Consider the following 13,599-nt stretch of genomic DNA (forward strand, 5'->3'; position numbering starts at 1 on the left):
ACCGTGAGGCAGAAGTCAAGTGTAACTCAGGTGAATATGGCAACCACTGGTTCTTCGTCTTTAGTTGAGTCACGACCAACTGAAACCCTTGTGAGAATAGGGGCCCCCGGACCCCGCCTCCAGAAAGTCCGATTCAGGAGGTCTGGGATGGGTCCCGGGAATCTGCGTAGTGAACGGGAGCTCACAGGTGATTCCTGTTCTGGCAAGATAGTTTGTGGAGACACTTTGAAGAACACTGTTCTGGGGCGCCTGGGTGGCTCAGTTGGTTGAGCGTTCAACTCTTTTTGTTTTTTTGAATGTTTATTTATTTGAGAGAGAGAGGGAGGGAGACACAGAATCCGAAGCAGGCTCCAGGCTCCGAGCTGTCAGCACAGAGCCCGGCACGGGGCTCGAACCCACGAACTGCAAGATCATGACCTGAGCCAGTCAATCAACCAACTGACTGAGCCACCCAGGCGCCCCTAGCGTCCAACTCTTGATTTCGGCTCAGGTCATGATCCCGGGGTCATGGGATCGAGCCCTGTGTCGGGCTGGGCACTGAGTGTGGAGCCCGCTCGGGATTCTGTCTCTCTCCCTCTGCCCGTCTCCCCCACTCGCATGCCTGCTCTCTCTCTCTCTGTCTCTCAAATAAAAAGAAAGGAAAATGCTGTCATGACTATTTTCCTTAGGAAGGAGGTTGAGGTCTGTGCGGGTACATGAGCGCCTCTAAGCAGTCATGGAAAGGGTACTACGTCATACAGTGTATTTATTCGGTGCTTTGCTTCTATTCCCTTCTTCCATGCTCGTAACCGTCCTTTGGTGTAGGTGCTGTAGTGCCGTTTTCTTGTTTTAGTACAGATGAGGAGACGAAGCCTCAGTGAGGCTAAGTCACTTGACTGCAGTCACACAGCTAGTAGGTAGTAAGGTGGGATTTGACCCAGAACTGTCTGATCCTGGAGTTGTCTCTCTCTCTCTCTCTCTCTCTCTCTCTCTCTCTCTCTCTCTTTCCACTCTGCTGCATTGCCTCTTGTAAGATAGAGTGTTTGTCCCCAGGAACCTCACTACCTTCTGAGAGTTCCGTTTGATAGAGAGGGTTGGGGTAGGGGAGCTCCGAGAAAAAGGTTTGGAGTCGCATTCCGGCTGGCCTCACATGGGGAGGTAAAAGGAGTACGATTCTGACATCAATCTGGAGGGAATGGATTAGAGGGGTAGCCATGGGAGCCACCTGGGAACCCAGTCCTGAACTTGCCACATACACGCTTTGTTTGGCCAGCGTGGCGTATTTAAAATCTTTCCATTTGGCATGGCGCACACTCTTCCAGTTCATCTCTGGCCCTCTCGTTCCCGGTTCCCGCCGTGGTTTCACATGTTGAGGTAACTCACGTGCCAGACCCCTGAAACACCTTTGAGTTTGCTACCCCTCTCAGCAGAACGAAGACGAGCCCAAGTGCCGCGGTACGAACGCCCAATATCTGTGAACACGCGTTTGGACTCACGAATACATACAGGACATACAGCCCGAGCATCGATAAGATAAATTTCCGGCCCAATAAGTTTGTAAAGAGTGATAGTAGCCCATGCCAGCAAGTGGGACGGTGGGGGTGGGGGCCTGGCACTTCTCACGCACTTTGTGGAGGGCAACTTGGGAACACGTAACAAGAATCTGTGATCTTACAATTATACTTTTAGGATGAGGAGATAATCCAACAATGGCACCGGGATGGTCAGTGCAGCGTCTGTCTCTAACACGAAGACTTTAGAAGCCAGTGAGACACCCACAATGGAGAATTAGTGAAAAACCAGGTTAGGTTTTCAAAGCATTTGATGTCACAGCGAACTGCTCCTGGTACAAGAGTAAGAAACATCATAACTGCATAGTACATTACAATCCTAACTTTTATAAAACCACACGAATGTACGCATAGAACAGTGAGTGGAAAGAAAGGAGTCAAAATGATCATCTGGGCAGAAGGACCGCGTGGATAATTGATGTTATTCTCTACCTTTCTGAAATTTCCAGATTGCCTATCACGAGCACATATTACTTTTGTAATAAAAGAAGCCCTGTACAAGTTATTAAGGGAAAAGAGAATATTTTGGCCATCTGAGTTTGAGAGATAATAGGGACTTGAACTTAGGTGGTAGCAGGGGAGATTGACGCAAGAGACATTATTGAAGGCGACTCATTACAACTTGGGGACTCTGTGGGCGATGAAAGGTACGGAGTAAAAATAATCTCAAGGTTTCGAGCCTGAGTGATAGAGTGAACGGCAGTAACATCGACAGCGAAATCAGATCAATTATCTGTCTCAGAGATGGGAAAATTGCTTTTTTTCAATTTGCTGTGTAGAGGATAATATGTTATCCCGATGAGTCAGAGAATTCTATAATTTAGCGAGGCGGATACGCTGACAAGATGGACCGCTAAAAGCATAAGATGTTTTTGTTTGTGGTGGTTGCAGACCATTAAATGAAATCAGGGTTTAAAACTAAAAGTGTAATACAAATGCCAGACAGGGGAAAGGGGAATGGAACAAATTTTCATGTTTTCTTTTTAAGCAAATGAATCATCTTTTCTCTGCACGGCACCAAGCCTTATCAATTGAACTGTATATGCAGCAGAAAGATGAGCCTTTGACTTCTAGAATTATCGAATTATAGAATGAACATGGCCCTAGGGGTCATCCAGTGAGGTGGATGTTTTACATGTTGAATTATTTATCTTTTTTTTTTTAATGTTTATTTATTTTTGAGAGAGAGAGACACACACACACAGAGTGTGAGAAGGGGAGGGCCAGAGAGAGGGAGACACAGAATCCAAAACGGGCTCCAGGCTCTGAGCTGTCAGCCCAGAGCCCGATGCGGGGCTCGAACTCACGAACCTCGAGATCGTGACCTGAGCCGACGTCGGACGCTCAACCGACTGAGCCATCTGAGCGCCCCGAATTATTTACCTTTAATTGTCAGTTTTTAAAACTCTTAGATGCTAGTCCTACCCCTTCATTTTAGAGAAGGGGGCAGTGGGCGCCTGAGAGACCTTTCTCCAGGACTGTCATACAGACAGGCCATTGCAGAACCTGAACCTGAAGCCATCGTAGCCCAAAGTTGGTGTCTCCTGAGCCTGAAAAATAAGCCATGCCCTTTCTAAACGCTCCTCTTCCACGCTACACCACCTGTAGTGGTTCTTTTCAGAAACTTACGTGGGTGTGGCCGCAAATAAATGAAATCCTCCGTATAGTTTTCCTTAAGGTTTCCACTGTTTTGACAGTGTTTTGCTTGTCCCCATGGTAACGCTGTGGCCAACAGCGTTTCTTCCTGTTGCTCTGCTGCTTGCCTTTTTCTTTGTGACTAATTGGGCTGCGGGCCATGTCTGGGGGCAGGGGGCTGTGCGGAGGGAATTGCTTCTCCTCCTGCCTCTGCCTTTCTTTTTCACCCGTAAAAAATGATCTATTCTTCCCCCGCTTCTTGGAAACCAATTATGTTTTCAGTACCGTGCCAGTTTAACATTCCTGATTGGAAAGCGGCTCGATAACTTGGAGTTGACTTCCAAATGCTGCTGAGTTGTTGGTTTTTGTGGTTTGTTTTTTTTTTTCCACTTCAGTGTGTATCTTTAAAAACAAGGAATGCAAAAAAAAAAAAAAAAAAAGAAGAGGAAGAGGAAGAAAAGAAAAACCAGGAACGTAACCAAAATAGCATGGCTGCGCTTTCAAAGTGATCCGTTCTTTACTCTCGTGTAACAGTCCATTGTAAAACTTTTCCACTTGTTGGGAGACAGGTAGTATCCAGTCCTCCCACCGTTAGGGAGGCTGAGATTGAGCGCTGTGTTTAAGGTGCTGACGGGGTGTCCCCTCCAGCCATTTACACTGATTTCCAGCCCCGTGCCGCCTGGAGATAGTCCTCGTGGTGCTAAGTTAGCACCCTGTCAGCTCTTCAGCTGATGCTTTTTTGTGCCGCTTGGTCTCATCGATCAAATCAATGATTTCAGCAGGCGTCGTGAAATGATGATTTTCCTATCATCGAAACTACATTTATGAGCTGGCCCTTAGTACTCCAAGGCTTTTTGGTTGTTCTGAAATTCTGTTTCTGCTAGGAAGGCAGATACGCCTTTCATTCTTTCCCTTTCATTTTCATTGTGAAGCGGGGTTTGGGTCCATCAAATGGTACCAAATTAGTTCCCTTCACACCACATTCAACTGGTTCTTTTTTTTTCTTTTAATGTTTATTTATTTTGAGACAGAGAGAGAATGAGAATCCCAATTAGGCTCCACACTCATTGCAGAGCCCGACAAAGGGCTCGATCTCACGACCGAGAGATCATGACCTGAGCTGAAATCAAGAGTAGGACGCTTAACCAACTGAGCCACTCAGTCGCCCCCCGCCCGCCGCTTTTAAGTAATCTCTACCCCCAACGTGGGACTCGAACTCACAACCCCGAGATCAAGAGCCGCACGCTCTACTGACTGAGCCAGCCAGGCGCCCCTCAACTGGGTCTGTTTTAAGCTGCAGCGATTTTCGAGGCATGGCGATCCACAATTCATATTGTTCCACTTTCTTTGTGAACGTTGATCTGCAGAAGACTGGGGCATGTAATCTGTCGACTTGTATTCCTACAAAAGGCCAGTGTTTTGCATGGTGCTTAGGTGGCCTTGAGGCCCACTTCACTTCTATGGAAAATTCACTGTGGGAAATAACCAAATCTTGAAAGTCTTCTTAAATTGGGATTTAGCATTCCACTGTGCCACGAAATTTTTTTCTTTAAAATATAAAAGCCTGTATAGCGTGCTGCCTTTTCTAGAATTGGATGACTAACAACCAAAAGCCGGTCATGTTTTCTTCCCAAACACTGATTTGTTTTCCATCTACGATGTTTTTCATATTTGGCCATTATTCTGTTGTTGATTACCTTGTTTTAAAAAATTGGCAGTGTGAGCTGAATTATGGACTGGTAATTTTGTGGGTTCAGTTTTTTTTCTACAAGTAATTTTGAAATGAGACTGGCATATAATTTACGAAATTGAACAACAGGTCAGAGCATTTGTTCCCTTTTCTTACATAGACATATTCATAGAAGCAGTCCTCAGGAAAAGGCCATGATGCTGATAATGGGTGGAAATGAGAATAGTCCAAGTTTTAGGAACGAAAAAAGGCAATCGAAAAAATGAATGTCTTCTTGGAAGCCATCTCTTCTGCGCTGTTCACTTTGTTAAAATAAATTGGTTTTCTTCCTGTCCACCACAGCTAACCCATTGGGTCTAATGACTAGAAACCAATGAAGGTGTGATGTTCAGCACGCATTTTTTAAAAATGAAAATATTTTTCCTTTTAAAAGCAATATGTATTCATTACAGAGACATGAGAAATACACAAGACCAAAAGAGAAAAGGCTAAAAATCACTCTTCATCCTGTGACCCAGACAGAACCCTCTTGAATGTTGTGGGAACAACATAGAGAAATGGAACTTTTATTGGTCAGTGGGGTAATAATGACGACAGTAATAATGGCTTGTACTTACTGAACTTCTGCTTTGTAACAGACACTCTTCTAAGCACTTCCCTCGTTAGTTTGATCCCCTCTTGCAGTTGGTATTCTCTCCAGTACACGGATGAGGACGGTGAGGTACCATGGCAGGGCGGCAGGGGGGTGGGGGGAGGGAAGGGGGGGCGGGTGGTGGTAATGTGTGGCTCGCTCCAGATCACATTGCGAGGACACAGCAGAGCTAGGATCCAAACTTAACGAGCACGTGTCAGAAGTGGGACCCGAACCCAGGCATCCTGATTCTCCAGTCTAGACTCTTAGCCAACCATATGATAAGTTTTAACGACATGCTCATATTTAATTTTATTTGAATTTAACAGATGAGAAAGTAGCAGGTGCAACTGAAGGAATTTCTGAGCATTTGACAAATTATAAAATAAGTTTCAGTGATCACTAAAAAGGGCAGTTTTTCCCTGTGTCCTCCCCTCTGTCTGTCTGTTTCGAAAGCTGTCCAGTGTCTGCATTGTCAGTGCATGTAACTTACATACTACGGTGTGTCCCCTATAGCCTACGTTTGGTCTTCGTTCCGTGGGGGTATTTCTGCTCACTACTGGTCTTTATGTTCATGTCTCCCCAGTCACTTTGGTGGTTGGAAGCTCTAAAAGTTTTCTCAGGGAGGATTCAGGGGACCAACGTTTCCTGAATTATTTGCACATTGATGGACTTTGCTGCATTAATCATTGAAAATCAGTTTAGCTAGATACAAAGTCCATGGCTCACATGTTCTTGCCTCGGGTATCTTAAATATGGCATCCACTTTCTTCTGGCATAAAATGTCGAAGTCGGCTGACAATATAATTTTCTCTCTGCGTTAAAACACTTGGTCTTGGGGCACCTGGCTGGCTCAGTCAGTCGGTGGAGCGTGCGACTCTCGATCTCGGGGTTGTGAGTTCGGGCCCCACGGTGGCTGTCGAGCTTACTTAAAAACAAACAAACACTTGGTCTTTTCTGTCTGGTTGTCAAAAGTTTTTTTTTTTTTTTCAATGTCCAGTAATTTTGCCAGAACGTGCCTTGGTGGTGGTGTTGGTCAGCCTGGCCTGATTCTCTGAGGGATATGGTGTGCCCCTTTCAGTATGTAGTTTCAGATGTCGTTCTTTTTTTAATTTCAGTAAACATGTCTCCACTTCTGGATTTCAGTTATTGTGTTCCCTTTTCTTTGCCCATCTTCTGTATTTGTTACATCCTCTTGAATAATCTTTACCTGCCTTCGTGTTTTTTAAATGTCTACACCCGACACGGGGCTCGAATTTACAACCCCGAAATCAAGAGTCACATGCTCTTCTGACTGAGCTAGCCAGGGGCCTCTCATTTTTTAAAAAAATTTTTTCTTGAGTTTATTTGTTTATCTCGGGAGGGAGAGAGAGAGAGAGAGAGCACAAGCAGGGGAGGTGCAGAGAGAAGGAGAGACAGAATCCCAAGCACGCTCCGCACCATCAGTGCAGGGCCCGACTCGGGGCTCGAACTCCCGAACCTTGAGATCATGACCTGAGCTGAGATCAAGAATTGGACGCTTAACCGACTGAGCCACCCGGGTGCCCCCTCATTTTTTTTTTAGTTAAAAAAAAACCCCTGCTTTTCATCTGCTGTTTCTCTTGAGGTATTATCTGTTGTGTTCATTTACCCCGTGTTCCTTTTAGCTTAATCTTCATTTCTGAAATGATTTTCTTTTCCTTCTCATTCTTTCCTGAATCTTAACAGGTCATTTCTGAGTTGTTCTTATTCTAAATGTTTATGTTCTTTCACATCATGTACATTATTTTCCTATCATATAACTTTTTCTTAATATATGTGAGCTAGCTTTAAAATATTGGACTATAATTTCATGTAATTTGAGGGGACATTCTTGCATGTTTTAATTCTGCCAGGATTTTATTCTGTTGCTGATTTTTACATGAAATTCATTTCCCTGATGTTTTAGAAGGAGGCTTGATTTAGGATAGTTTTCTTTTTTCCCCAGTTTCATGGCTATGGAGTTCCATCTTCTAGCACTTTTTACAATTGTTCAGAATATAGTGAATTTCTTACCGAAATCTCCCCCACCTTGTCTTGCCTCCCCTACTTTTTTTTGTAATGTTTTTTGAAATTTATTTTTGAGAGAGAAAGAGAGAGAGTACAAGTGGGGGAAGGCCAGAGAGAGAGAGAGAGACACACACACAGAATCCATAGAAGGGTCCAGGCTCTGAGCTGTCAGCACAGAGCCTGTCGTGGGGCTCAAACCCAGAACCCATGAACTGCGAGATCATGAACCTGAGCTCAACCGACTGAGCCACCCAGGCGCCCCCTGCCTCCTCTACTTCTACCTGGACTTTCTGTTTGATCTCTCTTGTCTCTGTCCTGGCCAGTGTGGAGTCTGTGTGCACTGGTGGCTCCTCAGAGTGGCCCTTTGCCCGGGGAGGGAGCTTGGGGTGATTTCAAGAGTTCATAAGGGCCGGGCAGCTCCCAGGCTATACCATGGACTCCTCGTACCCAGTCACTATTCGAAAGGGCAGACCCGTGCCGGGCTCACTTGCTGTTCATAAATTAGCTTGCTGGTGTCCGGGTTATTTTAGAGTCCTCGTATCTGTCAAATGTCCTGCTGGTTCCCCTCCCCATCCTCCCCCATGACGGATTCCACTGTGCTCTTGTCGCTGGCTCTGATCTGTTCTAACCATTCATATCTCAGGGTCCATGGGGGGCATCATTTTGTCCCGGTTTTGTTGTAGATTGTGTCTGTGGGTCCGAGTTTTGCTCTCTACTTACCCGACTTCTGTTTCCTGCTGTGTTCTTTATGGTGGCGTCTGCGGAGATTCAGAAGCTATGCCGCCGACCACTGCATTTCTCCCAGAAATCCTCTGTAAACTACAGACCACGGGCCAAATCCCGTCTGCTGCTTGTTTGTCTACAGCCTGCAAGCTAAGAGTGGTTGTTATACTTTTAAGGGGTTGAAAAGGTCCGAAGAAGAATACTACATCTTAGCACATGAAAACTATTTGAAATTCAAATGTCAGTGTCCCTGAACGTTTTGTTGGAACCCAGCCATACCTGTTCATTTACGTGTCATCTATGGCTGTTGTCGTGCTGTAACAGCAGAGTGAGTTATTGGGACAGAGACTCAAAGCTGAAAATATTTATCATCTGGCCATTGACAGAAAAAGTTTGCCAACCTTGGCCTATAATATACTTTTTAATGGCTAAATAGTATTCCATCGTGTGACTATATCATAACGTACCTAACCAAGTCCCTATTACTGGGCATTTAGATGACGTCTAAACGTCATTATCATAGGGATCATTTCACAGCTATATTAGCATATATGTTTTATTATTTTGAGGGGATAAATTGTTGTAAGTAAGATTGCCGGATCAAAGGAGATTACGCTTCTTAAACTCTGTGATTAATATTGGCACATTATCATCCAGAAAGGATATGCAGGGTAAATATCTATTACGGTTACTGTTTCGATAAATTATGGTGCATTCAGGCAATGAAATATTATGCACAGGGCAAAGAAAATGAGGTAGATCTGTTTTACTGATATATAAAAATATGTAATATATGTTGTCAAATGAAACACCCTGGTTTCAGATGTAGAGTCTGATTCCCTCGTGTTAAGGAAAGGGGAGTGCTAGAACACATACTCCGAAATCGTTCACAAGAAGCGTAGATGACAAGTCGGTTGTACCAACTTATATACCCTGTCTCAGTGTCTCCGTGGTGTCTCAGTGGTGGTTTTGCCACGCCTTTGCTAGCGTGAGTGTATCTAATTTAAAAAAAAAAAAAATCTTGCCAACTGACAAATGAGAAAAGGGCATCTTGTTTTAAGATTTTTTTCTTTTTTTGAGAGAGCGGGTGAGAGCAGGGGAGAGGAGCAGAGAGACGGAGAGAGAATCTTAAGCAGGCTCCACGCTCGAAGCACGAAGCCCCATGCGGGGCTCGATGCCAGGACCCCGGGATCATGACCTGAGCTGAAATTCAGAGTCTGACACTCAACTGACTCAGGCTCCCCAAAGGGCATCTTGTTTTAATTTTATGTATCAACTTTCATATTTTCTGGTATGTCCATCGGCTTGAAGTAATTCTGTTGTGAAATTCTTGTCCATTGTCCATTTTTTTCCCTTCCATATTCATCTTTTGGAAACCTTGTAGTTTGTGAAGCTCTTTGGGTCTATCAGCTACTAATCCTTTGCTTGTCATCTGATTGCCTTTGTATGGAATTTAGGGTGATTAACGATGTATGGAAGTTTTTTTTCTTTTTTGTGCATGCAGATCTTTATTTTCTATGTGTAGGAAGCCTCTTTGTATCTCAGACTTATGTAGTTGTTGCCCAGTGTATTTTTCTAGAACTTACTTGATTTTGTTTTTTTACATTTAGGTCTTTAATCCACAGGGAATTTACGCACGTGGGCCGTCAAGTAGGGCTTAACTTTATTTTTCAAATGCTTAGCCAGTTGTCTCAGTGCCATTTATTGAATAAGCCATTATTTCAAGGTCATGGAATTTTTTTCAGATTGTTTTTTTTTTTTATTTGAAGTCTCTGCATCTCATGTTTTCAAAACTCCCGGTTTGTTGATTTGATTCACGCCAAATAAAATTTACTCCTTGAGCCTACGGTTAGAGGAGTTTTAGCAAGTGTATGCACTTTTGTAGCCACTGCTCCCGTCAAGATACGGAACGTCTTCATTGTCCTCTGCAAAGTTCCCTCATGCCCCTTAGTAGTCAACCCCCTCGCTCCTGACCCTCTACCCTTGCAACCACTGATCTGCTTTCTGTCCCTAAATTTTTACCTTTTCCAGAATGTCCTCCAACTGGAATCATCAAATACCTACATTTTCGAGTCTGGCTTGTTTCACTAGGCATAATGCATCTAAGAGACATCCACGTTGTTGCATGTGTCAGCAGTTTACTTCCTTTTGTTGCTGAGCGACAGTCCATTGTAGCGCTGTACCACGGTTGATTTAGCCACTCACTTGTTCAAGGGCGTTGGGCTCGGTTCCACTTTGGGGCTTTTATGAGCAAAGGCTACTGTAAACATTCATGTAGAGGTCTGCGTGTAGATCGATGTTCCCTTTTCTCTTGGGGGGATACCTGAGAGTGGGATTTCTGGGTCATGCGGTAAGTGTACGCTTCATTTTCTAAGACGCCATCAGACTGTCTTCCATAGTGGCTGTACTCTTTGACATTGCCGCCAACAATAGATGAGGGACCTCGTTACTCCGTGTCTGTGGCAGCACTTGGAATTGTCAGTATTTTTTATTTTAGCCCTTCTACTAGGGCTGTGAGGGTTAAATAATTTAGAAGAAGTTGGAAATTTTAAGCATCGTTTCTCAACTCTTCCCTCCATATGCTTTCTGTGAAGAGCTAGATAGTCAATATGTTTGACTTACCGAGCCCTTCGGTCCTCGTCACGACAACTCGACTCCGCCGCAGTAGCATGAAAGCGGCCACGGACAGTACAGAAGCCGATAGGCGTGGCTGGGTTCCAATAAAACTTTATTTACAAAAACAGCCTGCTGGATTCTGCTCTTACGCCATAGTTTGCATAGACAACGGGTTTCGTCTAGTGACTTTATTTTACAGATGAGGGGACTGAGCTCAGGTTCCACCCTTTCCCTTGAGTTATAAGTAAAGAAGGCAAAGGCCAGGATCTTGGCTTTTACCATAAGAGACACACTTAACATTGAGCTCAAGATGAGCTCACCTTACACATAATTCCTGGTTCTAGCAAATGCTGTCACGTGAAACTGTTAATATAGGGTCTTTACAAAGTTGTAACTGCGGTAAGACTTTTTGGGGGACATTTTATATACCGCCATTGGCCTAGATGCTGGTTGACATTTGGAGCCTATTCTATCTCTGGAACAGAGGACACATTTGGGTAGTAAGAAAATAAAGGAAGTGACAGTTAAAGTAAGGAAAAGCACTGCCACCCTATTCTTCTTCAAGAGACTCGGTTTCCAGTTTCGAAGATGCCCAAATGTATCTCCTGAGATAGCTCTTTTTTTTCTTTTCCTCTGACATAGCTCTTAAACGCTGCGTCACGATCCCACGCTCTCCCCCCACCTCGCATGTTAATTCCTGATTGTTTCGTTTCATTGTTCAAACAGACGAAGATCCTTAGGTCAAAAAAAAAAAAAAAAAAAATCAAAACCGTAACAGGAAGGCATACACTCATGGTTCCATGCACGCAAACCTAAAATTAGGCCCTGGCTGGGAGTCCTCAGGGAGAGAACATTGTTTAGAAGAGTCATCGTGTGTGTGTTTTCTTCCCTTCCAGCACTGGAAGAAGTACGACATCTATGAGAAGCAAACCAAAGAAGAAACTGACTCTGTTGTGCTGATAGAAAACCTGAAGAGAGCCTCTCAGTGACGGGGCTAATTTATTTTACCCTTCGACGTGACGATTCATCCCACTCTCCGTTTGTTATCTGGGAACGTGTTAAATGGAAAGCGAAACTACTGGGCCATTTAAAAACAGGCAGCTCGTAAGAGCCACGGTCTTCATGTCAAGTCGTGCACTGAGAAACTAAACACAAGGGGCTCTTTGGCGAAGAGAGCGGAGTCATTGTCGTTGGATTAGAAAAGCAGACCTCCCTCGCGAAGGCTTCAAAGTAGGGGGCAAAGCAAACAGCGGTGATGGCGGTAGAGGTCATCTTATCCAGAGTTGTGACGACTTCTGAGGGTTCTGTGCCTGCTTTGTACGCTTTGTGTCCCACCACACCGATGCATTTTATGTGGGGGCGGGGGGGGGGATCTCATTCTGGATGCAGGCGCTAATGCCAGACTTGAGTCACGGCGAGCATCTACCAAACGAACTTGATGGAATCTGTCACAAACGAAATTGATGAAACCTATTATCCGTTGTTCGGGATCTCACGGCGTGTTTGTGGCTCTGTAAACCCTTAGCAGTCCGGACTCGTCAGCCCCCTGAGCAGCAGCTTGCCCCGCTTTGGAAGGCCCGGGCGTCAGTGTTGGCCACGAGCGTGGCCACGACAGCAAGAGCCTTTCAGAGCCGTGGCAGGCTTTTAAGGGCAGTGGAGGTCGAATGCCTTATTGGGCGTTGGGATCTGCCCCGTGCCATCTCTCGTGGCGTCTTGTTTCTTCTTCACCTCTGCTACTCCAGTCAAATACTCCGCCCGTGTCCAGATCGTGCTAGGCCCCCGGGTGGGAGGCACCACTCAAAGGGTTGACGGTCCAGTTGAGACGCCTCTCTTCTGACCCCTCTATCTCCACCAGTCATTTTCCAGAGCTTTCGGCTCCCCGGTTCCCGTACCCGTTTCCCCTGCCCCATCGGCCCCCCCGTTCCCGCCGTCGTGTCCTTCTGTCCCCTTTCGCTAGCAATTAGAATATAAAGCTGCTCAGCACACCTAGAAGAGCAGGGAGGACTCTGCACCTCAGGTAAAGCGTGAGGCGACTAAGAAGCAATGACTGATTCTTGCATGTTTTGTATGGAACTTCTTGCATGAGTCTGCGTTCGTTTGAAGGTTTTCAGCGCTTACTATTTCTCTATGCATTTTTCTAAGCAGAAAGGAGGTATTCTCCTCACTTAGAACTTCGCTGTTCGTAGGGGCGCCTGGGTGGCTGGGTCGGTCGAGCGTCCGACTTCGGCTCAGGTCGTGATCTCACAGCTGGTGAGTTCGAGCCTCGCGTCGGGCTCTGCGCTGACGGCTCGGACCCTGGAGCCTGCTTCGCGTTCTGTGTCTCCCTCTCTCTCTGCCCCTAACCCACTCGCATTCTGTCTCTGTCTCTCTCAAAAATAAATAAACATTAAAAAAGAAAGAAAGAAGAAAAAAAAGAACTTCGCCGTTCACTTCAGAAGAGGAGAGTCCCGTCTTCCCCTTCCCCCGTGCTGCCCCAAGTGGTTACGAGTAGGTTTTGCATCTTCTATCGATAGCTTCTGAGGCTCCAACATTTGTATCCATTTTTGTTTGGGGTTTTTTTGGCCTACCAAGTGAGGGCTCCACCGGCACCCAGCCCTACAACACATGCACAGAGACGTTCCCCTCTGCTCCTCCTCTTTCCTCCAGGTTTAACGAAGCGTGGAACTGAGGGGTCCCCCTCGCCCTCCCCCCCCCCCCCCCCCCCCCCCCCCCCCCCCCCCCCCCCC

The 13,599-nt window shown here is 45.6% G+C and overlaps 1 protein-coding gene across 2 annotated transcripts in view; it reads left to right on the forward strand.

Annotated features, from left to right (window-relative positions):
* The window catches only part of IL13RA1 (interleukin 13 receptor subunit alpha 1), a 68,894-nt gene extending 55,319 nt beyond the window's left edge, over window positions 1-13,575 (forward strand). For both annotated transcript variants that reach the window (XM_049644762.1, XM_049644761.1), the window contains one exon: window positions 11,770-13,575. In XM_049644762.1, the coding sequence (XP_049500719.1) occupies window positions 11,770-11,862 (93 nt within the window). In that variant the 3' untranslated portion in view covers window positions 11,863-13,575. The remainder of the gene's footprint in view (window positions 1-11,769) is intronic.
* Window positions 13,576-13,599: the final 24 nt, after the last annotated feature.

The sequence above is a fragment of the Panthera uncia genome, chromosome X (assembly GCF_023721935.1).
Source record: "Panthera uncia isolate 11264 chromosome X, Puncia_PCG_1.0, whole genome shotgun sequence".
Classification (NCBI taxonomy): Eukaryota; Metazoa; Chordata; class Mammalia; order Carnivora; family Felidae; genus Panthera; species Panthera uncia.